The sequence below is a fragment of the Cricetulus griseus genome, chromosome 4, assembly GCF_003668045.3.
Source record: "Cricetulus griseus strain 17A/GY chromosome 4, alternate assembly CriGri-PICRH-1.0, whole genome shotgun sequence".
NCBI lineage: Eukaryota > Metazoa > Chordata > Mammalia > Rodentia > Cricetidae > Cricetulus > Cricetulus griseus.
The window spans coordinates 124036003-124062284 of record NC_048597.1 but is presented as its reverse complement, the minus strand read 5'-3'; the positions used below and the strand labels follow the sequence as shown (position 1 = coordinate 124062284).

The window sequence follows — 26282 nt, the reverse complement described above, 5'->3', positions numbered from 1 at the left end:
TACACCAAGATTTATTGGAGTACATTGAGGCCCCTCAGTTGATACATTTGCTGATTGTGGCTGATTGCATTCTGCAATGGTAGTACCGAGTAGATGTAAGAGACCATCTAACTAGCACACTTGAAATATTCGCTCACAATCTTTCTCTCTATACAAGACAGCCATTTGCTTGGTGATATTCTAAACTCTAATAAAAGCCTTTCTCGAATACTTAAAGCAAGTCACAATTTTATAATGGTTGTTAGGAAAAGATAACTGCATGAGGATAACTTCCATGGCACTTCCTGCTCACTTTTGCATTCCTCTTCCAACTTATCACCATCTACTGCTAACCCAGAAACAGCCATAATGATTATACAATTTCCATGGCACTTGCTGTTCACTTCTGCATTACCCTTGCACCCCCATCTCCATGTACTGCTAACCCAGAAACAGCCATAATGACTATATTTTCATTCTTCAAACCATTTTCTCACAGGACTCCAGGAACAAGACTTTGCTCTTGGTTCTATCTAGAATATCTTTATTTGTTTTCTCTGCCTGAGTAATTATTACTCATTACTCAAGCATTAGTAAAATCATCTCCTGACTCTCACTATGTTAAGTTAGCTGGGTTTTGTCTTTATGCTTAACTTCAATCACACTTACTATTCTTAGAGTCACTTGTAACTGGTTATGTGAGTTCCATGCAGTCAGGTTAACTACTACAACCTCAATCTATTACAAAACCTACCTCATGATAGGTACATTGAATATAATAGTTAAGTAAAAATGAATGAATAATTATAGTATTAATACATAAAATTCCCTCAGCTATCTGAAAGTATGCAATTCTGCTGGCTTCTACTACGTATCTTGCCAGATCACAAGACTTTCCTCAGATCTGAAGGGTAGGAAGATCTTGAACAGAACCACATCTGGGAAACAGATGCATTTGCTTTTCCGTGTGTGTGTGTGTGTGTGTGTGTGTGTGTGTGTGTGTGTGTGTGTGTCACAGATTCCTGGCTCTAGGGTGAACTGCTTTTACTCCATAGGACCTTTGTAAATGAAAAAAGTAGCAAAATTTAAAAACAGTAATAAGACCATAAAGACTATAACAGACCACAAATCTAATAGGTCAACTAAGAGTGTGCTCCTAGCTTCAACTATGTGCCTAAGATTGTTAATATGATGGTACATATTCTGAGCTGAGAGTCTGCAGTCCTCAGCCTAGCTAAGATGCTGGGAAGGGTGTGAGTTAGTTTTCAATTATACATTCCCAGTTGAGAATCATTAAGCAGAGAGATTCATTTAACTCAAGACAGCAGCAGTTAGTTTCTTTTCTTGAAGGCCAATTAGTACTCATTGCTGTGGTGCTGTATCCCTGTCCCTGTCTTCAGGGAAACACCCTTTGTATTTTGCCTTTAACAAGGGTGTGGCTTTAAGCTAACTTCTCCCTAAATCCCTTCAGATTTTACAAATGAAACTGCTGCCTTCAACACTTTTGCATAAAATGTAAATGCGCAAAAATCACCCACATTAACAACTGGATTTTGTTCCTTTTTTTTTTTTTTTTTTTTTTTGAGCTATAGGATCATAAAAAGAAAAAATCCTGTGGTTCAATAGCTATTTTTTATGATGGTTTTTTATGTGCTTTCTTAGAGAAAAGTTATAAAACTTGGGTCTTTCAGTTTCTGTCAGAGGTATACAGTGTTCCCTTCTTTTTTGTGCAAGTCACAGAGGAACCATAACTGTATGTATTTCCACATCCGATGTAAAATTCATGTCTCACTTGTGACTTATGCAAGGAAAATAGGAAGCTCCATTAGACAGACCTACAATTTGTCTGTGAATAGCGATTTGCGGCTGGGGAGTACTTTCCTTTGAAATCATTAAATCTTTACAGCTAAGTCTTCCTTCTGTCTTGACAGATTCTACACATTACTTCATCATGTGTATAAAATGATCTTTAAGTAATGCCTTAATGACTTCAGCGAAGGCTAAAGTTCATCCAGCACTCGCCTTACATTTCAGAACCACATTTGGAGACACTTTTCATCCTGTCACTTTGACGATGCTAACACAAAGCCATGTCAGAATTTCAATGTGGCTTCACATAATCTTCTGTTATTGATAGATATTTCTGAGCCAGATGAATGACAATATAATGCAAACACCCTTTATCTTCTTTAACTTCCTGTGATGGTTGCACATGAGAATCCAATGTGTAGCTAAAGAAATATAATTTAAACACACCTTCTATAAGATAGAAATAACTGTTCTTTGCATTTTTGTCAACATTTATATTTCTACTCATCCTTCTAGCAACTTTCTGAGGAACAGCTGCATTTTCATATTTTTGTGATGGGAAGTATTTTTTGGATAACATTACAACATTAAATCAATGAAAATATAACAGTATCCTGAGATACATTTTTAATGCTAAGCCCTGACCCCACAAAACATAAATGGGTGTATCAAGCTAAATTATAAACAAGGTACTTGAAAATAGCAGAAGTTCTTGGTTTGCTCTTAGCTGTCATGAAGAGCATAGATGATACAGGGGATTCCAGAGGTCTATCAAATATTCTCAGGACCAAGAAGCTCAAGATCTCCATTTCATTTAATAGCAGCTTATGTTTAGAAACAAATCAATGTTCAGCCACCCCACCAATGCTATTTATTATTTCCTATTCTGAAATTTCTAATAAATCAAAAGCAAGTTTTTTTTATTGCTAATCCTGAGAATGCAACATAGAAATGAGAGAAATAAAAAGCATTAAATAATGTCATCTTATGAAGGCAGCCAGCCTTTCTTTCTATTGCAGGGGAAACAGGCACTTCTCATAAACCTATGGTGATTTCCTGTGTAAACCATGCACTCCTCACCTACTAATGCATACAAAGTGCCAACAGCCTACTATGTACAAAAGTGCTCACATACATGAATGTCCATGCCAGAACTGTTTTGTTTTGTTTTGTTTTCCTACAGGAGAAATTGTTTTTATCCTTCCAATATTCATCACATGTCTCTTGTGGAGGAACTTCCTCTTCCTCACTCTAGCAATCTTCTGGTCCAAACTAACTTTATATTTTTTTTATTTGAGTCTTGCACTTCAGCACTTTTTCATCCTAATGAAATCAAAAGTACCTTGAAGATATACAACAGCCATTTCATTACTTATTTCAAACACTATTCTGACAGACAGCAAGGACCTTGTAAAGCTTTGCTGCTGGAGCCAGCAGCTAGATGAGAACACTCCCCCACTCCATCTCACACTTAGCTCTAACCCCTCTCAATACAGAAGCACTCTTGACTGTGTGTACATCACCTTTCTGTGTTCTTGTCCCTTTTACTTTCAAAATTGTTCCCTCCTGTGTAACACAGTCACTTCCTGGTGTCCCCTACAAACCTCAAGTTCATTTTATCATTTATTCTCCCCATTTTTGAAATATGCCTTCCCTAGTAGATTAAATAATCAAATTCAAAGCAATTAGGATTTTATTACCTCTTAATAAAATAGCTTGAGATGACTCAGGCAGTATCCATAAACTACTAAAAATTAAGAAATTCCGCATTTAAGAAAGACAACATTAGCAACTTTAATTTTCTTTCAACAGTGTGAGGTTGTATGCTTTGTATATATAATCAGGGGCAGCTAATCTTAATGACTGTGCTGTAGCCTATAAACTAAGGAAGAAATGAATCAAAGAATTGAAATTTCAGTGAAAAAGTAGTGCTCATTGAGTAACTCTGACTTTTACCCTGGGAAAATATAAAAATTCAGATTTTAAAATTACAAGAGGTAAAATATATGAAATATTGTCTTTTTGGGTATTTGTGTATGGATGAACTAATTAGCATAGAATCAAAAACTTGATTTAAAATGTTCAAAGTCTTTGTCCTCTACTGTTGAATTGAAACCACTAAGTGAATAATGGGAAAATATAATTTTTCTTCAGTTATTTTATGTATTCCTTCCAAAGACCCACTGAACCACCAGAGATATTATCACTTAACCAAAGGTTGTGAAAACAGTAGAAAAAAAAGCATAGACATAAAAATATGAAATCTCCTGATTTATATTTGGAAAGGATGAGACTTATATCTAGAATGCATGAATGAGGAGTAAAAACAGGAAATGCTATCTTATACGAATTTTCATTTAATATTTTATGTTTTACATTATTTATTTTGTGGGGAGGGAGCACATGTACCCTGGCATACATGTAGAGGTCTGAGGAAAACATACAGAAGTCAGCTTTTCCCTTCCACTATGTTTGTCTCATGGATTGAACCCAGGTCATCAAGTCTTGTTGGCAAGCAATCTCAGCATTCCAATATTTCATGTTTTAAGATCTATATGAACACAGAAAGTGGCTTAACTACACAACAGTACAGAGGAAATGTAGATACTGAAGTTGACTGTGTGGCCTCTCCTGTTCCTTCATTAGTGAATGGTGGTGTTCACCCCTATATCACACAAGAACAGTACTGTAGTGCAAGTGGGTGTCAGCTAAATACCAAAGCGCAGATTCAAGCGCAGATTCAAAATTGCCATCAAATATTCGCAAAAAGATATTGACCTAAACTTTAGTTTTGAAATCATTTTGTGAGCAAGAAAAGGTTAGCTTTCCCCAGAAGCAATACCTCTAAGATCCCACATAGAAACCATCTTATGATAAGAGCGAGGCACAGAGTAGACTGCTGAGAAACCAATTCTATGTTAAGAGTTTCATACATGAGCACTACATCTCCATCATTCCTCACTCCCAAATTCATGATCCCTTCTTTAAGGTTATTGTTATACTATACAGATGTGTATATACTATGCACACATGTATATATAATCCACTGAGTCTATTTAGAAACAAATTCTTTTCAAATATTTTTTCATACAATATTTTTGATAATGTTATTCCCTCTCCCCCAACTCCCTCAGCACCCTGTACACCCCTTAGCCACCTGAATTATTCTCCCTCTTTCTCTCAAATATAAAAAATCAAACCAAAACATGCAGTGAGACAAAATATAGCAAAAGAAGAAAAATCAGAGCTCTTTTTGTATTGGCCAACTACTTCTGGAATTTGGACATTCCATTGGAGAAAACTGATTATCTTTTGCCAATGGGTATTAACATAGCTTCTTACTCAGGGATATGACTTTGTGTACACTTCTCCTTCCTAATGCTGGGATTTTTGTCTGGATTGAACCTGTGCAGATGTTTTTGTAAGTAAATTAATCTCACACAGTCCTGACAAGAATATAGGAAAGGGGTATCGTATATTACTGATAGGTGTAGGAACTGCTACTGTATTATGGGAAAACAGTCTGCCACTAGTTATTAAAATGAAAAATGGACATGCCCTTTAATCCATTAATCCAGCTTTTGTGAATGTCTCCTGTACACCAGGGAAGCAATAATGTAGTGCATCAGTGCATTGAGAGAGAGAGAGTGGAATGGCATGAATCAGTGCTGTCTGAAACCTGAGTTATGAGGGACAGTTGGCCAATACTTCCCTATAACAGAGTTATACACAACTATGAGAGAGAACAAGCAAGCTAATATTTACTTAATAATAGCACTGGAATAAAATAGAAAGTATAAAAGCTTTAAATTAAAAAGAAACTAAATGGCTCAATGCGGGGAGCGATGTGTCACAGGGACTAGGTGCAGGACGCTGTACAGACGGCTGCCATGGAAAAGAGATTTGCTACAGGCAAGGGCAGAAAAGTTTCTCCATTTAATGTCCAACTTTTTTGTTTGATTCCTGCTGTAAAACTGTTAGCAAAAACCAAAATACATTTGTCACTTAAAAATGCATCATTTCCATTTAGAAAATAGTGTTGACTTTCTAAGACTCTGCTGAAATCTGTAACAGAAGGACTATGTTAGATTTCCTGATGATCTAACCACCACGTGGAAAGTGACTCGTCTCCACTGGCAAGGGGCCCTAATTGTGATTACGTTTTATTGTGCTCAGCCTATTAAGTGCTTAAATTACCAGATAACTGAATCTATGTTTCTAATAGCAGAGAGTATATTAACAGTGCCTCTGTTCCCATTGCAGCCCTGTTCCAACAATCACTTGGATGAAGGTTAACGGTTACATTCCCAGTAAGTCCAGACTGAGGAAATCCCAGGCTGTGCTGGAGATCCCCAACCTGCAGCTGGACGATGCTGGACTATATGAATGCACAGCTGAGAACTCCCGTGGAAGAAACTCCTTTCGTGGACAGCTACAGATATACAGTAAGTCAGTAAAGCACAAAGCTTTTCTCTCAAGGGTGAGATAGAAGATGCAAACTGAACTAAACACTGTTCATCTGGAACTGAAAACCCAAGTAGAGACTCGAACCACAATGCTTTGGTATAGGAAATATCATGTAAAATAAACTTACATATAAAAATATTTTAAGGAAAAATAAACAAGGAATTGTGAGCCTCTGTGTAGATGATTGAGAGTTTATACCCATAAAAATTAAAACTTTATTTGGAACTAAAAACTATCATCAGGATAAGTTAATTTTTATTTTATAAAATATATTTAAATTATTTTAGACTTTGGCTTAACTCAAGGGTCAAAATTTTATGCCTATATACCAAATCCTACCCAGCTGCTGATTTTGCATAAATATCTGTTTGTTTATAAATGCTCTATTTCAGCATTTGCTTGGCTCTTTCAGAATTAAATGGATACAGGGACTCGCTGAGCTGTAAAGACTAAAATATTTGCTATCAAGCAGTTCTAAGAAGTTTGCTGAGCTCTGGCTTGAACCTAATATATCTGTATGACAAATAGCTCCTGCTAGCTGCAGTATTTGTTTTCCAAAAATGCCAGTCAGCCAACCAAGTGACATGGGAAGTGAGATGATGGGACTTACATGGTTTTCACACTCACATTTGCTCCTAAGAGTCACACATATCCACATTACACAGGTAAGTAAATGATAATGTATTTATGTCCCATTTAAGAAAACAAATAGAAGAGGACACAGGAAGCCAGGGCATCCAGAACAGAGGTCTGAGTCATAGTAGCCATGTCACTCTAATTGCATCTTGAGACTGCCTCTTTTGTAAACATAAATGTTCTCTGCAGGGATTCTGAAAGAACAGTGTTGATAACTAAATTTAACCTTTCTTTCTATGACTTCAATAACTCCTTCAGAAAATCATCTCGACAGCAGAACATGCAATCAACATTCATTCATTCATTCATTCATTCATGTCTACTAATTGCCTCTTACTATTCTGCGTGCTAGCAATATAGCATTGACTTAGAACAAAAGACAACTTCAGATTAGAAGTGTAAATGCACAAAGCATCCTGAAGGTTCAAGGCAAACCACAGTTGGTCTGAAAACTCTGAATAGGTCTTTTAAACCATCAGAGTCTGAATGACTGAATGGGACAAAGCAACCCTGGAGATGTAGGACTCACACAGGAACCAGGTCAGGGGCTATCAGATGTGGATGCACCTGTCACACTAGCATTCGATCTACCAAGTCTCTAATTTAGGATGAAACTCTGTGTTTGTAACTGCTCACAATTTGTTAAAGCGATAGTTAAGACAGTCTGCAGACAAAGAGAAAACCAATGTTTTGCCATACCTCACCTGAAATACATTTTTATTCTCATAATGACAGAATGGAATATTAACCCTCTTCACAAAAAATCTGGTAATAAAAGACAGGATGTTTACCAGAGTTTTATGGTTTAAAACCATAAAGGAGACTAAGCAACAATAAGCATGTGTAATTACGAAACACACATCTCTCTTGTAAAGGATGCCATATTCCTAAGGAGAAACACTTGGGGACTGTGGAGCTCAGGATTCCTAGCTGACCTGACTCTTTTGGCCTCTCTTTTTGACTAATCTAGTTGGCTCATAGGCAGTGATGGTTGCTATACACAGTGCCAAAATTATTTCTTTTAACTCAAGAACTTTTGTGACTGTAAAATGCAGGTGGAGGCTGATGAGCATTTATATCTGAGTAATAGTGGTTGTGCATATCAGTAAACTTCCATTGCCATGACAAGATACCTGGTAAAATCATCTAGAAAAGAAGGGAGATTAGTGCTGGCTTATTCTTTCAGAGGTTTCAGTCCAGGGTGGCTTGTCCTTGTCACATATTGTGAGGAGCACATGATGAAAAAATGTTCACCTAATGTCAGCTAGGAAGCAGAGAGAAAGGAGGGAGATGAAAGGGTTTGAGCCCCATTAGGACATATCCTCAGGGCACTAACAAACTTCGAACAGACCACTACTTCTGAAGGTTCCAGTCCTCCCCATCAGTGCCAGAGTCTGGTCACTAACCCTTCTGCATGTAGGTTTTTGAGGAAGCTCCCCAAGCGAAACCTGATGGCTAGCATGGTCTTGACCCTTCTCCTCTATCTGTGGTTTGTATTGAGCTCCATTTTGAGTAGTAGGGTTTATACAGAAGTTCTGAAAGTAAACTTATATATATAGTATAAACATTTAAACTATAAAATTCAAAAAAATAAGCAGCAAAAATGAAAGTACTACATTTCAAGGGGTGATTTCAATTTTAGAATAAACAGCCATATTCATTCAGGTTAGTGTACTATGGTATCTTGTATAGTAGGTTTATGGTTTAATTTCCTGGAATGTTTATGTCACTTCTATTTTTTGAATCACCATACAAATATTGTATCCTTGCTTGTTAGCAGTCTCAAATAAAACAAAAGGAACAGGTTAAATAAGAAAACAAGCGAAGGAAAAAGGAAGAAAAACAGGAGAGAGTTGGAGGGAGGAAAAGATTGAAGGGATGATATAAGGAGAGAAAAGAGAGAGGAAGAACCAGACTGGGAAGTGGCCTTCCTTCCATAATGTAAGCAATTCTAAGGGAGGCTTAAGAAATGAAGCATTTTGTGTATAGGAAACATATTGCATAAGGATATGTGACTTACAATATAAAAAATAGCAGGAGTCCCCACAGCCAGTGATTTTGGGTGGTGATGATCTCTATATTGTACCTATGGTTTAGGGTTGAATAGAATTTAATGTATCTGTAACCAGGGTGCTTAGGGTAGAGGTATGTTGTACTATTTCAAACAGCCAAGGAAGGACACAGGTGCATTGTTGGTACAGATAATAGTTTAGATATCCTGAATGTCTTGAAGCCTCTGGCAGCATCTCCCCAAATTTTTATTATATGTTCTAATGTGTTCTAATATGTTCTAATGTGTTCTAATATGTTCTAATATGTTCTAATATCTACAGTTTAATTCTCCACATTTTCAAGATGATCTTTTCAATGTTACTTTTATATTTCCCTGTAGAACAAAGCATGCTATCCAGGAAGTAGTGGATAAATTTTATTATAAATCTTATTATAATGAATCCTGTTTTATATGAATATCTTCTGCAGAGCTCAGTGTGAGGCAAGTAAATGGGAAGACTAAAGAGTGGGTACTGACAGAAGGCTACTGAGGGCTTACATTCCAGGTTGCACATGGCCAGGGCTTCACACATTCACCACATTGGTGTGTAAGAGTGAGGCTATTACACCTACTGAGATTTAAAAGCATGACTACAAGTAGAGTGAAAAGCATGTGCTGTGCTCAGGTGGAAGTCAGTGTGGGTACAATGGAAGATGCCAGGAAGGGCCATGAGACAGAAAAGTAATAAAGGATGTAAGAAAGGGAAGGTCTGGAGGACACCAGCACGGGGTGGAGATGGGTTCCATCTGAGCAGAAACTTGCACAAACCTTTCTCTTCCTATCATCTCTGCATCCAGCACTGTACTTACACAGCATGTGCCCTGCATGAGATGCTATAAGCGATTGTGAGAAGTTAGCAGTAGACACTGAGCCTAGAGCTTTGCTTAAATAAAAACCTAACAGATGCAGGGTATTGCACTTCACCTCCCCATAGCCAAAACAATAAAACAAATTTTAAAAATTACAAACAAACAAAGAACAGAATCCAATCTCATCTGGAAGTTGTGATTAGAATTCACCTTCCTGACAACTACATTACAAGGGAGATTATTCCTATGGGCACATTACAGTTCTTGCAATTATTCTGATTCTTCAAAATTGTGTTTGACTATGCTTTGATTTTAAAGGGTGGTTTACTACTGGAAATACACACAGACTTACCATAGGAAATTATGTAAGTTTATAGATTCCGAGATTCCATAATCATCTGTAATGTTACAACCCTGTTTCTATGGGGAATCATTTTCTTGTCTTGAATCTCATGTTTTGAAAATGGTGCCACATATGTGCTCATACTTGTTCAAAAATAAAATTGAAGCTATCTGTGGGTGATGCATTAAGTCAGAGAATCACTCACTATTTATTATATTCAATCATCATAGCCTCCCATTGAAATAGGAATTACCATCTACAGCTTACAAATGAGGCTCATTAAAGTAGAGGAACTCATTTCCAATTATAGATTACAGCCAGGGACCACAGACTGGGGCTTGAACCTATATTCACCCCCAATTGTATCACACAGCACTGAACATTAACTCTCACGAGCTCACAGCTGAGAACCATAACACTAAAATTGATCTATGTCAGTAAAATATGTCGAGTCCTCAATACTTAAGGTACAGGAACAGGGAAGCAGCCAATAACACTTAGCATATGTCAGAAGAGACTTACAGAGTTCCCAGTGACAGGGGGTAAGAAGCAATGACTTACTTTATAAACATCTGCTTTGTGCATTACAAAATGGAACCCGGAGACTGTTCTGAAGCCCAAGTGTATCACATAAGTAGCTGCCAGGATACAGTGCATCTGGTGAGGTTCTAACCATTTCCCACTTCAAAAGACCATATGTATCCTCAGTTTTCCAAGTCCTGAAAGACATGGTCCAACAAAAGCCAGACTGAAGTTATGAAGTTTATTAGAAATGTACCCAAACCTGGTTTTTTTTCTGTTTAAATTGTGTGTATGTGTGTGTCTATATATCTGTATGTATATGTGTTTATATGCATATGTGTGTGGTGTGTGTCCATGTGTATGTGTGTTTGGGTGGTTTGTCTGTGTATGTGTGTTGAGTGCATATATTTATTGTGTGTGTATGTGTGTGTGTATGGGTTGGTATGTATGTGTTTTGTGGATTCTTGCATGTGTGTGTGTTTGTGTGTGTGTGTGTGTGTATGTGTGTGTGTGTGTGTGTGTGTGTGTGTGTGTGGTGTGGTTTGTAATGTGCATATGTGTGCATGTGTATGTGTTTGGGTAGGTTTGTACCACATGTGTGTGTGTGTCTGTATATCTGTATGTATATGCATATGTATGTGGTGTGTGTGTGTGTGGTGCATTTTTCTGTGTATGTGCCTGCATATGTGTGTGTGTGTGTGTGTGTGTGTGTGTGTGTGTGTGTGTGTGTGTTTGTGTATGTGCATTTGTGTATACATTTTTGTGTGGTGTGTGTGTGTGTGTGTGTGTGTGTGTGTGTTTGTGTATGTGTGTTTGTGTATACATTTTTGTGTGGTGTGTGTGTGTGTGTGTGTGTGTGTGTGTGTGTGTGTGTGTGAGTTTGTGTATGTGTGTTTGTGTATACATTTTTGTGTGGTGTGTGTTTGTGTATGTATTTGTGTGTTTTGTGTGCCTGTGTGTGCCATATAATGCATGTGGAGATCACAGAACAATTTGCAGAAGTAAGTTCTTTACTTCAGCCATGTAGCTCACAGGAGCTAAACTCAGGTGGTAAGGTGTAGGTTTAAGTGTCTTTACCTGTTAAGCCATCTCATTGGCCAAGATTTTCAATTTCTAGTTAAGTAAACAATTCCCCCACCATGCAAACCTAGTTGTATTGTATGCTGACCCTGTGTTACTATTCAGAAGTTAAAGAAACCCCATAACCTGAGTGACTGCAATCTGCTGGAAAAAAAAAAAAAAACTTAAAGGGAACCTTGCATCTCTCATGTCAAATTACCTGATTTTTACTGTGCTGTCATGAAATACTTTTGGTCTAGAATCCAGTATGTATTTCTAAAAAAATAATATTAGTTCCATTTCACTGCACCCTTTATCATTTGGCTTACATAATTAATGCATACAACAGTTTATGAAATACGTCACAATTTTGAAGTAACAGAAAAATGCCCAAGAGCTGACGCAACTTTGTATTAAGTGTAACTGCATTCCATATGTGTTGTCACAGGTAATAAGAACAAACATGCCTGATATTTAGATGCTGAGTTAGACTTACTTTAGAAATAGAGAGCTTGTCTTCCTTTTTAACACGATTCATGACCCACATTTTCGTTGTGTTTATGTCTGTACACACACACACACACACACACACACACACACACACACACACACACATTAAGTGCCACACATATATAAATATACGTGTGGGGGGGCACTTAATAAAACCTTGGCTTTGTCAGTGGCCAAGCACCTTGTATCTACTAGCTGTGAACGGCATCTGAAGGCATAGCCAGTCACACACAGGGCAGATGTAATACAGATGTTGCTGTCTACTGCTGAGCACACCAGGAAGTGTAGAAAAAAATGTTCCTGCTTTGACTGTGTTCTAAACAAAACATAGGAACACAGAATAATTTCTTTTAAAAAATTATTTGCAAGTAGGTCAATGGAGAAAAGACATTCTAACTTTTATTTTGTACATTCTGTGGAAGTCCCACAATGCTTATTGATAAAGGAATTGTTAGATGTTATGATTTTAAACTTTTTCACTAATTATGCTAAGGGTGAATAAATTCTGAAAAATTATGCTAAGTAAAATACAAACTAAAAAATTAGTCTTCCAAAATCATTCACATGTACACATACACACACCTGTGCACACATGTGCAAACACACATCTGAGCAACTATTAACAGGATCTACTGTGTGCTGCTACCAACAAGAGTTGTTGTTTGCAGTCACTGGCTCCCTACCACGAAAGCTCTGGGAAGAAACAAACTACTTGCTTTAAAGTGTGTGTGTGTGTGTGTGTGTGTGTGTGTGTGTGTGTGTGTGTGTGCGTGCATGCGTGCGTGCTGGAAAATACAATCTACATTTACAGAAATACCTTCAATAAGCATAATATTCACACTGACCTATTTGTTGTTCAGGAAACAGTTCTGTGTGCAATGACATACTCCCTTGTGTAATAATGACATGCTTCCCTGTGTAATAATGATGTGTCACACTGTGGAATAGTGATGTACCCACCTGTGAAAGAATAACATGCTCCACTGTATAATAGTGATGTGCCCCTGTGTAATAATTACATGCTCCCTTAAGTAATAATGACTCCCTGTATAATAACGACTTGCTCCCCTGTGTGACGAGATTTTCTCTCTGCATAATGACATGCTCCTTTGTGTAATGGTGTGCTCCCCTGTATAATGATGTGTTGCCCTATGTAATAATTTGCTTCCCTGTGTAATGATGTGTTCCCCCTGTGTTTATTTGAATGTTACATACAAGTAAGGACTAAATCTGTGGAAATTTAATGACTTTTTCTCTGTGAAGGTAAATGCTGAAGCATCGAGTTCACTTTTCTTATCTACTTAAATGTCCACAGCATACCCACACTGGGTACAAAAACTGAATGACACCCAGCTAGACAGTGGGAGCCCTCTGCAGTGGGAATGCAAGGCCACTGGAAAGCCCAAGCCAACATACCGCTGGCTGAAGAATGGAGCACCCATCCTGCCACAGGTATTGTGAGAAACCCAAAACTTCCGCCTAGTAATTTAAGTACTATGGTGTCTTAGGGTGACTACTGCTGTGATAAAAAACCATTACCAAAAGCAACTTTGGGTATAAAGGGTTCATTTCACTCACAGTTCCCTATAGCAGTTCATCATCAAAGGCAATAAGGTCAGGAATTGATGCAGAGCAGGAACCTGGAGGCAGGAGCTGATACAGAGCCCATGAAGGGGTACTGCTTACTGGCTTGCTTATCAGGGCTTGCTCAGCCTGCTTTCTTATAGAACCCAGGACCACCTGTCCAGGAATGGATTCGCCCACAATGGGCTAGCCCCTCCCCTATCATTTACTAATTAAGAAAATTCCTCACAGGCTTAACTACATCCCAGTATTATGGAGGCATCTTCTCAACTGAGGCTCCCTCCTTTCTGATGACTCTAGCCTGTGTCAACTTGACAGGAAACTACCCAGTGAACATGACATGTAGTACAAAATGGTCCTTTTTTACCTTTTTATATGTGTGTATATATACCTATATAATATATAAAAATCATTATTATTTCACTTCTCTGATTACTATTGGAGTCTCACATTATACAGAAGTTATTTAAAGCCTATAAATTCATAGAAAAGAGTCAATGTTCATCATAGACTTGCTGCCATTTCTAGCTGACCTTTAGATACATTTAGCTAGTGATCCTCATTGTGCACATGATGAAACTTATCTGGAGTTCAGGATTAGTTGGGTATAGGTTTCCATATGAAGAAAAACTAGAAAAGAATTGTGTTGCCTTATGTCCTGGGGAGAAGTATTTCTGTAATGTGCAAACTTAACAAATGTCTTTTCAGTAAATCTATTGGATATGTTTAAAAATATTTTCTCTATGCCAGATTTACATTGATTAATTTTCAATTACATAATGAGGAAGTGAATTTTAATGCCTCTCTTCCTTGATCAAGACCTTCATGGGAAGGTGATCAGAGAAGTAATAGTTCCATATTTACAACCAAAACCAAGGATTTGTGAAGGCAGTTTTACCTGAGTGCAAAATTCTGTCAGGCAGGTGTGATGTTACCATGTAGACTCATGAACTATTACTTCTTCCTTTTCTAAATTAGACTCTCCCCACAGTTTTATCCAGCTCTGATATTTTCTTGTTCTGAAGCCAGTATAACCTAAAGAAAATAAGGCTACAGAAAAAAAGAGATACAAATACAAAGACATGAAAGTGAACTTAAGTTCTACTTTACGAGCTCTTCCTCACTAACCTTCTTAGGGATTCTTCCCAGGAGAAGCAAACATGGTTGGATCTTTTATTCCCAAAATCCAGGTCACACAAAAAAATCTCTCTGCCAGATATCCTCTTTGCTGGGTGAATAGGTTTATTTTGAAAGTGGTATCAAATCACTTGGAATCTGTAAGGATTAAAAATGGAATCCCTACTCGAGAAGATGTTATAGCTTTAGAATATGCAAATTGTTAAGTTTAAAAGATATATATATTTTTAATATTTTAATAGTAAATTTTAATTGGGGTGTACTCTTTTCTTTTAGCTGTACTCTTTGACCTTGACTTTCCCCAGTTTACACATGTCAGATCTGTCTTTTTAAAAACTTCTACATAACACCATATAATGATGAAGTTTGTATTTTCCAATTGAGAATTGTGTATATAACCTAACTATAGGATAGTTGTTTTTTGTTATTGTTAGTCTGTGTTAGTTTGTTAACAAGTAAAAGAAAAGTCAAATATCTGGCCAGTTGGATACAAGGACCATTGTTATGACCTTGGCTGTTGTTTACCTATATTCTATTCCAAACTATGTCTCTATCCTCTCCCAACTGGGCCTAGTTTTGACTTCTGCTTTGGAAAATGAATGCCTGTCAACTCGTTCTCTGTTGATTTTTCTCTTGGATTCAACTAGTCTACCAAACGAAGATGGCTCAGAAAAGAAACAAAAATACTGAGCAAGAAATCATGATTTCCAAAAGGCATAATGCTGTAGCAAATAATTAACTTATGTAACAACATTTATTTAACTGCATTAATTGGAGACCTCCTTTGGGTGGTTTCTAAGATTTTGTGTGAATGGCTGGCTTGAGCTGTATTTTAGATCTCATTTCTCTTTATCCATTACAGAGCAGAGTGGACACAGTTAATGGAATATTGGCGATCCATAGTGTGAATCAATCAGATGCTGGGATGTATCAGTGTTTGGCTGAGAATAAATATGGAGCTATTTATGCAAGCGCTGAGCTGAAGGTCCTAGGTATGCAGTTTCTCAGCAAATAAACAGCAGAGAAGTTTGGATTCTTCCCCTACCCATTCTTACTCTAGTGAAGTTTTATGATGTGAATCTGAAACCTATTTTATGTCTTGAAAAGAAGCACTGTGTCTCATTGATATTCCTGTAAACTCTTGAAGACAGCTTTCCCTTCTGCAGTTTCTCCCATTATGTTTATGTGCATGAGTTTAGTCTTCATCTTAAATGGCTGGTACAATACGTCTTTGCTATGTCATGGAATCAAATCATGTAAACGCATATGTTAATTTTCGCAGGAGAAAGCCTCCAGGGCCTGTAAGGGGCTACTCTTGTTTCCTTTCCCTTGCTGTGTTAAAACACCCTAACCGAAGCAGCTTAAGAGAGGAAAGGGTTTGCCTCATGCTTCCAGGTCACAGTCCATCAGGGGAGGAACTTAATCATGAACTTGAAGCAGAGAATATGGAAGGATTCTTCCTACTAGCTCAAATGGCTCATGGTCAGTTAACTTTTTTATACAGCCTAAAACCACCAGCCTAGTAATGTTGCCACCCACAGTGAGCTGTGCCCTCTTACATCTCTTAATAGTCATGATAATCACACACACATACACAACCCTGTCTTTTCTGGGCAATTGCTCAACCATGGTTTCCTCTCTGAGGACTCTAGGCTGATTCAAGTTGACAATGTTAACTAGGGTAGGGATCCTAGTATTTAGTCAGCCTGTCCTGTTCCCATAGAAATGCTAATGTTTTCCCAAGTAGTTACTGACTACCAGGGTGAATAGCCCCCTTCTCATGGCTATTATTTCTGCACAGGAGAGAAAGGCCTTTCTGAGGCCCAGAGGACAAGTGTAAAAGGCTCCACCTTTGCTAAAGTTAGACCCTGGTCATGAGCTCCAGTCCACTACTGAATACTGTCAGGAAGATTTCATTCAGACTCCCCAGAGTAATGCTGGGGTGTTGGGATCATGTGTATAGTGTTTGCTTTTTTGCACTCAGTTGATTTCCTAAGCTTTTGTTCTGGGATAACTGTAGCACAAACAGAAACACTTAAGTCATTTTTACACTCTGTCTTCCCAATGAGCATAAGAACCTTACAGGTGCTTTCTCCTACCTTGCTAACTTCTGCAAGTGGTACAATTTATGAAACAATAGATGGTCTCTGGGACTTGCAAAGACATTATGTATGTATAAACTAAATGTAATACATCATAAATACTTACTCAGTTGTGAATGTTTACAACTGAAATTGCTCCACATTAAACACACACACACACACACACACACAGAGAGAGAGAGAGAGAGAGAGAGAGAGAGAGAGAGAGAGAGAGCTAATAATAGATACAGGATTCCATCATAATTACATCATTTTACCAAATAAAATATTAATATATTTTCTTGTTAACACATGTTTCAGCCTCTCCGATCTGAAAAGCTACTCAGGCATCATTTACTTGAGAGTTTTCCCAGAAACACTATCAAACCCTTTTATTCAATAGACATACTTTCCAAAGTATATGTTATAAATCAAGTTTCCTGTAATCTTCCCATAACTTCTTTACTTGTCTTCAATATTTTGACACACTCAGATTGCAATGTATATCACATTTAGTACTTCCATGTCATGCATTGTATGGCTTTAACATGAGCATAAATTACTGCTGAGAATTATGCAAAGGTTCATTTGGCATAAACAATGGCTCACTCGGGTGTTATAACTGGCTTATTTCAGACTCAAAATAATCTTGATATGAATGTGGAAACTCATAATAATTACACTTAGATGAGTAATTGTGACAAATGAAATAAAATTTTGAGTTCAAATTCATACAGCTCCATTTCTTCAAAAAAGCATTTCTTTGAAAACTTCAGTTATCTCTGTATAATTCCAAAGTAAACTGAGGAGAGCTCCATTAAATAAATTGGAAGTGGAAGACACCATGGTCTTCCCTAGAACTTAAGTCTGTCTTTGCACAGAGACCAAGATTGACTTTCAATGTCCAAGTGACTCCTCACAGTCCTTCACAGTTACTCTCGGTGGTCATAAATAAAGCATGTCATTTATCAAGCTACTATTTATTTGTGGACTGCACATTGAAACACGTAATGGACAGATAAGCACAAGATATTTATAAACCAATAACAAATTAAAGTTTATGTTAATGCCATGTATTTTTTTCATGAGATTTTAAGAGAAATGTGTACCAGAGAAGAGTTAAACATGGGGTTGGATTACCTTAAATTCTCAGCCTTGCTTCTGATGGTACACCCTTATCTTTGCCATAGCATCACCACCCTCTTTTGAGCTGAATCAAGTGAAGAAAACAATAATTGTTACCAAAGACCGGGAGGTCCTCATTGAGTGTCAACCACAGGGAGCTCCCAAGCCAGCCATCTCCTGGAGGAAGGGAGACAAGGCAGTAAGAAGCAACAAAAGGTGAGAACTTGATTTAGCATTTTAATCTCTTACCATCAAAATTAATTTCTTTTATTTGCATATGAAATAATAGGCTTCCTTCAGAATCCTTCATACGTGAACATCATCACATCCTCCCATCTGCTTCATTCTCTCCTACAAACCTCTGCAATTCCCTGACCCTCCTCTTGCTAGTTCCCTCTTCTCCCAACATTTTCTCCCTCTGCTATCATTAACATAAGATATTTTGCAATTTGCAAATGACACAAATAAAATACATATGAGTCTTGTGGAGATTATGTGATATTTCAGAAACTAATTGAAATGTGAGTTTTTTCTATATGTGATCATAACAAGGCCAACTCACTTTTAAAATGTAGTACAACCTCTTGGCTGCCCAGTAAGAATTTCACTGCATCTTAAATGAAACTAATTGTTTTGCTTTCCATTTTGGCTTTGCATTATGATGGACAACATATTGTCTGTGATCATTTTATGGTCTGTGCTTTTGTTTGATGTTGGCATTTAAATAATGTGAACATATTTTGGGTCTTCTGCATAGTCATTTTATGATCAAATTTGTGCCATGTGGTATTTGTATGAATGCTTGCTTTTCTGTTTTTAATCATGGCGGTAAAAAATAAAACCGGATTACTTTGATGAAAACAGGCACATTTGAAATGTGTAGAAGAATCTTCAGCATATAAACATTTATCTCTGGAAAGCAAAGGGCAAACAAAAGAGTATCGCAGCAGTAAAGAGAAAATAATAAATGGAGACAAAAGATGAGAAAGAATCCATCCTGAGCCAATCTGGAAAGTCCCAAGCTTTGGTGGTCATTATCCATTGATGTTTAGGTACTGATTGAGATATGATAAAGCCTCTTCTACTATGGAAACCTAATGGCGTATATTATTGTATAAGAACTTTGTGTTTACCTGATCTCTAAAATTAAGGAGGTTGACAAGTTCTGCCTGTTCGGAGGTAAGTACCAATATACTTAAATAATTTGAGTCAGCAATGGCTGTCTAGTTGAATAGTCTTTTAAGTGATTTTGGAATACTTTTAAATTTTAGAGAAATTTCTTTACAATGTGGAGCATCAGTAAGTCTGAAATACATTCATTTAAGTAGTCTCAGGTGAGATTTGTTGCATTCTGGGGTTCAGTTAAGGGAAGAGTCGTCTTTGTCAGTTGGATAGGGTGATCACATGGGTGTTGGCAGGCAGAATGAGTTCCTGCTTTCACAGGGATTTCTTCTGTCATGTGTGGGAATGCATAACAAACTATATTATCAGCATTTTCCTTCCTCTGGATCAATTAAATCATGGCTCATTATGGGGACTTACCACTCACAGACACAGAGAAGCCTGGTATGTAACTCTTATTAAAATGGGAAAATTTTGTTTGGCTGTGGACCGAAAACAAATAGCTTGCATTGCTAGATTATCATTATCATGTGTTCTGAATGTACTACAATTTTGGAGACATTGTCTAAAGATAGAAGGTATTCTATTAGAAATGTATTGTTGTGTTTTATGTTTTGAAGGAGCTTGTGAGTCTTCTGCTGTTTGCTGCATTTCACCACATGAATGTTCATCAACTATTCAGAAATGCCACACTGTGGGTTTAAAATTAGGTGGCATCTGTTTTTTTTACCAGAGTGCAGATATTAACAGAGTAACACAGTTAGGAGTTGCCTGTTACAATAATATAAACAAAATGAACCTAGCATTTTCAAGGAAGTCAAAGCCAAAGTGTGTCAGTTTTCCAGCTACATCTGCCCCACTTCCCATGCATCCCTAAGTACTCAGGTCATGAGATGGATGATGACCTCAAGCCCGGGTACTCCATTTATTTGCAAATTTCAATACTTCTCATTGAAATGCTATTCAGGAAGGAAACTGAAAAGTGAAATATTTGTGTTTTACTTATTAAGGGAAAAGCAAAATATGGCCACATTTTATCTTTCCCAAACTATATAGTTAAATCTACAAACTGGCTCTGCTTACAAACAAATAATGACCTTCCCCCTCTGAGAATGATAGAGCTGGACCAGCTATCTCCTGTAATCCCAGCTACTTGTGAAAGTGAGGCAGGAAGCTCAAAACCTGAATGTCATCTTGGCCTGGAGGGTGAATTCAAGGCCAAACCGGGCAGTGCAGTGAGGCCCTAATCAAAAATAAACAAGACTTAAAAGGCAGTGTGGGATCATGACTCAGTCATGGCATATAGCCTATGTGAGGCCCTATGTCTAATCCCTAGAACAAAAACAAAGTAGGCATAATAGCAAAATACCATTACCCTTCATGGACAATGAGTTACCACACTGAGTCATCACAGCTTCTGTGAGTGTTCCCTTAATTTGGTCCTGGATATAGAAGGGACACGGATTGTGTCAGAGCTTAGGAGTCTGTATAGTTGTCTGTGTCTCTGGGCTCATCCATGTAGCATAACGATTGGTCACTGAGAACAGCCACTCAGTTTATCTTTCTCCCCATAACTTATAAGAATGATGGCCATTTTAGCCAGGCATACTCACAATTTGCAAATCACTTTCGATCTCTGGGTAACAGAAATGTGTATGAGAAATGAATGCAGTTTCCTTGCTCATGCTTTGGGGTTCTGTAATAGACCTTCTTTTTAATACTTATAAAACTGGGAGGTGGAGTATGGCTCAGCAAATTAAGAGCACTTGTTGGACCTAGGTTTGCCTTCCAGCACCCACATCCAGTGGTGACACACAGCTGTCTGTACCTACAGTCTGTGGGATTTAGTGCCCTCTCCTGGCTTCCCTGGTACCAGGCACATAGGTAGTGCACACCCAGGCAGAATATTCATAAACACAAAATTAAAATAAACACTTCTTGAAAATAAACAGTAACCTTGTTGACTTGTGACGATTGAATGAAATGCTACATGGAAAATAAGTCGGCTTGTATGGTAGGTTAGGATGCAATTCTTATTTTAGTTTCCTCCAGTGGAGGAGAAGGAAAGGTAGAACAGACAGGTGGTAATGGGTAATCTTGAGGTTTTAGTGCTAACAAGAATTTTTCTTATGAATAGTATGATAGATCTCCATACCTCTCCTCTTTCTCCAGTATTTATGAAAAAATTACTTTGAAACATTGTGTGTGTGTGTGTGTGTGTGTGTGTGTAGATGAGTGGACAACTTGTGGGAGTCAGTGTTCTCTTTCTACCACGTGAGTCCTGGGGGTTGTACTCAGGTCATCAGATATGGCAGCACACATCTTTACCCATAGAGCTATGCCCTAACTGAAAGAAAAGATATTTAGCGAGTTGCTAAATGTAAAAATACTTGAAAAGGTGAAGGGGTAAATCTAACATCAACCTCTGCCCTCACATATGCATGTGTATACACATTTGTACACCCGTGTGAATACACAGGTATATGCCACCCACCCTCATACACACACCCCATACACATTCATTTTTCACCATGCTTTCTCTCATATATATATATATATATATATATATATATATATATATATCTGTGTTTCTGTCTCTGTCCCTCTCTCCCCATTAACTTGGGTTCCTTTCTCACTCCTGTCCATTTTCCTGTTGAAATAAGTGCTCTTGAGGAGTCCTCAGCATGGACACTGCATGGAGAGCTTCTTCTCTGACATAGTATTCAAGCCTGTTCTGCTCATCAAGCTCCTATTGGATTTCCACTCCAGCTCATTATTCCCATTACTTGGCCATTAACTTTTGTTAAAATATAATCATCCAGAAACACTCCAGCAGCGCATACACATTAAATCTTCATTATTGCATGTTAAACTTCCCTACTTTCTGTGTGCAGTCTTGGCTGAGAGGAGAATACAAGGTTCTGAGTAGAGACATCACTTTGCATCCTGTTCAATGATTTCTGTCTCAGCTGTTATCGACCATCATAGAAATGCTATAGATGTTTAAAACTTGTTTACAATTATTACAATTTTAAAATAATGCAAATATGGCTTTTTTACTCCTAGGCAAAGTAAGTTAGCAGTTATAAACATAGTAAAGTATAATACAAGTTCTTCAGAAATTCTGAAGCAGAACTTAAAAGTAAGTTATAATATAGAAGGGCAATACCATAGGATAAGTGGTTTTTTTTTTTTTTATGTGACTGAAATCAAAGGAAAGGTTTGTCCACAGTCCTTTATGCAGTCCCCTGCTCTCCAAAGGCATGTCTTAATGACCAACTTTTCAACTTCCTCATTTAACACGCATAGAAAATTGCACTTGAAGTACCTATTAGTTGACTTCTTCTGGGAATTCATGTTGTGTTTATTGGGCAACAATGATCAAGCTCCCACACTGACTCCCAGACAAATGGGAAAATATATTCTTCATAAAAGCCCTCCAGGACACTGTTAGAGCAGGGGAAGCAGGCCTTCTCGCTCTTTGTGGGAAAGAAGAGGAATTCATGAGCACAATTAGGGTCCTGTCGCCACCCTCTTATTTCCACCTCCATGCTGAGTTTGTTAATGAGCACGCTGTTGTGTTGTTTTCTCAATGACAGTGTATTTTATATATTAAGAGCATAAAACAATGCAGACCCTGGGTATCTTCTTTTATGTTTGGCATCTACAAGTTGTGTAATAAGGGTAAATGAGCATTCATTTATCAAGAGTATGTCACTTAGTCCCCTTTTTAACTTAAAACCTATGCTTGTTTTTAGAGGAAATGAAATAATCCAATCGATATTATTAGTCCAAAGGAAAATGAAGGTGATATCTGACTTCATAAGATTGACTACTCATGGGATTCTGGCAATGTGCACTGTGCTATCACCCACAACTGCTCTCCTGTGCCTTCTGTGAGCTCAGGAAAGGAAGAGGAAGATATCTTACACTTATTATTGTAGGGTTATGGATAGACTTCTTAGAATCAGGAACAACTGAACTGTAGAAGACTCAACCTCCTTCAGCCCCCCTTGAAATGCTCACAACAGCACCAAAAGCAATGAGTCATGGTCATTTAGGAAATGAAGATGTTTGGTACATTCTTGACTTCTAGGTATATCATCTCTTCAAGTAGAAATGGGCTAAACTAAGTAATGATCAAGAAGCATGTTATCCCAGAAACTAGAAGCCAAGGCAGTTAGGAACAAGAGTTTGAGTCTACCCTAGTCCACATATACTGTAGCATACACACACACACACACACACACACACACACACACACACACACACACACACACACATCTTATATGTGATACATACAATACACACATAGTCCCCAGACAGGACATGACCCCACACACATCCACCACATATACACTGCACACATATTTACACATATCCCAGAATCCAGAGGCAGGCACACTGTTGTATAGCATTGACACATGTACACGTATAAGGTGTATTTATATGGAACACTGCAGTTTTTCTGAACCAATTTCTGATGGGCATGATGATCATGGGGAAATATTGCCATACTACCAGTGTATTTCAAGTCATGTAATTTTTATTTTGAGAGAAAACACAGGTGCATTTATTCTTCCATTAAAAAAAACTGTGACTAAATACTAATTGTTCAAAGGTTGGAAATGTGTGATTTAGTAATAAATTTTAATTTCCATTTTTGTTTTCTGTATTTTATAAATTATGTATCATTTTTATAACTGTTCATAGAAGAGCAACATTTAGGAGGTGTTGTAAGATATTATAGCAGGAATCTGTTGAGAACAATAAAATGACTTGTTGATAATCACATGGTTCAAACAATTAAAATAATGTAGATTTGATCTCAGATTTAAGGCAGGTGCTACTGTCAGTATTCTGACTACATTGGACTTTCACTGTCCTGAGACAGGACCTTCCCTGAATGACTTTAAGACTGTAATATTTGCATTTGCTTACTTCTTTTTCCTCCTTTATACACACTGACCCTTCTCATGGTCCGTGCAGTCTCACTCATAAGAAAGCTGTGTCCCTCTACTGGAAACGTTTATGCAAATACAATTCTGAGAGTTTACAAGTAGTGAGAAGGAAGTGGTTTAAACTTCCAACACTGGTTTTTACTAAAGTGCCCAGGAAAAACCCTCTAAGTCAGATATTGATATTTAAACTAAAGGCATTAAGTGATTTGTTTAAAGTTGCCAGTCACAAAACAACATTAAAGCCAAGAATGGTGCTAGTCAATAAATCTATAATTCTACGATCAAAGTGAGCAATAATGAAAATGAAACTGCATTTTAATCACATGGAGAAGATGGTAGGATTTACCTGTCCCTTCTTGTGAGACAGTCTCCCAAGACTCTAGATAGCTCTGGGATGGTAGCTGGCCTTGAGTTCCTGTCCATCCTCCTGATTCTGCCTTCTGAATCCTGAGATTGTGTCACTGTGCCTGGCTAAAATTAAGGTTATATTTTGCCATTCTATTTCCGTGTTGGGCTCAATCCTCAATCTCACACATGCCAGAAAAGCACCCCATAACAGGTATTTATCCACTTTTTATTTGGAGAGTCCTACTTTAGCTCAGGCTGGCCTCAAACTCACTATCTTCCCCCTTAGGGACCCAGTGCTGGGATTATAGACATAAACCACCATGCCCAGGACTCAATCATAGTATCATTTATGGATTCAGTTTTCTGTTCTAAATTCAAACACTTTGAGACTGACTTCATAACTAGTTTTGACACTTCTCACACACCCAGACACCCTAAATAAAGAACTTTTAGTAATCTGTCCACACATTTTGTGACTGTAATAGTAAGTTGTCTTGGGTTTTCAATTGTATATAAATCGTAGAACTGGAGCCCACATGTCCCAGGCTCTTTTTGCCAGATGATGAGATTCTGTATAATAAGAAAGCAGTTGTATGGTTTCTCAGCAGCATCCTTGAAGAGAAGCTGCTTGCTCTCCCTGATTGTCTCTCCTGTCCCACATGGTAGTGTGGTTGCTTTGTTGTTAGAATTTGAGTTGAGAGTACAAGAACAAAATCAAAATAAGGAAATGCAGTTCCTTAATGACCATATGGACCTCTTTCTATCCACCTAAGCCACACAGAGATTTGTTTGAGAAAGAAACACTGGTTCTTCTAAAGCCACAGGTTTGCTATAACTAGTACATCTTGTATTAATAAATCCAGTATCCAGTTTAAGAAAAAAAATGAAAACCCATATGTGGATAATTTTTCATTTCTTTTCTAACACTCCTGATGAGTCTAAGTCATTTGTTTTGTTTTCTTATTTTTATATTCAAATCTATTGCTAACTGATACAATAAAAAACTGGATAATTGCTTATTTTGGTGACAGGTATATGATATTCTCAGACATGCATGCATTATATAATGTTTACATAAGGTTAAAGATTTTTGTCTCCCCAATATTTATCAAGTCTACATAGAAATATTTCCTTGTAGCTTTTAAATTATAAATATATTGTCACTATCTATAGTTGTCTGAGACAAAGCACAACAGACCTCTTTTTACATTTTTTCAAATTATACTCTATGCATTTGTTTTGTGGCTTATGTATGTTTAGAGATATGCATGCCACAGTGTTGTGGACATGAGAGTACCACCTGCACCGGTCAGTCTTTTCTTCAGCCATGTGGGTTCTAGGGATGAACCTCAGGTCACCTGGCTTGGCAGCAGGTGCTTTTCCCACTGAGCTGACTCACCAGTGCCAAGATTTCTTAGCCCAATCTAACTTCCAGTCTATTGTCACACCACCACACAACTGAGTTACTCGACCTAGTTGCCATTGTCCAATCTCTCCTCATCTCCATCTTGTTCCTATTTCTCCAGCCTCTGACAATTCCATTTATCCTCAATTCCTGAGTTCAGTTCCCTGCATTGCACACACTTTGGGAATACACATTCATATGAGAATATGTGCTACTTTTTGAACCTAACTTTACTTCCAACAGAAGAAAGGATGCCAAGTTACAAACTAATGGACTCAGTAAGCAAAATTCCATCTTACTATTATTTTCCGTTTCCTCTACATGAAAAAATG

At 37.6% G+C, this 26282-nt stretch overlaps 1 protein-coding gene across 1 annotated transcript in view; it reads left to right on the top strand.

The window, feature by feature from the left end:
* Cntn5 (contactin 5) overlaps positions 1-26282 on the top strand; it is a 469456-nt gene that overhangs the window by 183317 nt on the left and 259857 nt on the right. Inside the window, exons 8-11 of the mRNA XM_035444195.1 lie at positions 6052-6233; positions 13503-13639; positions 15771-15900; positions 18180-18330. Coding sequence (XP_035300086.1) covers positions 6052-6233; positions 13503-13639; positions 15771-15900; positions 18180-18330 — 600 coding nt within the window. The remainder of the gene's footprint in view (positions 1-6051; positions 6234-13502; positions 13640-15770; positions 15901-18179; positions 18331-26282) is intronic.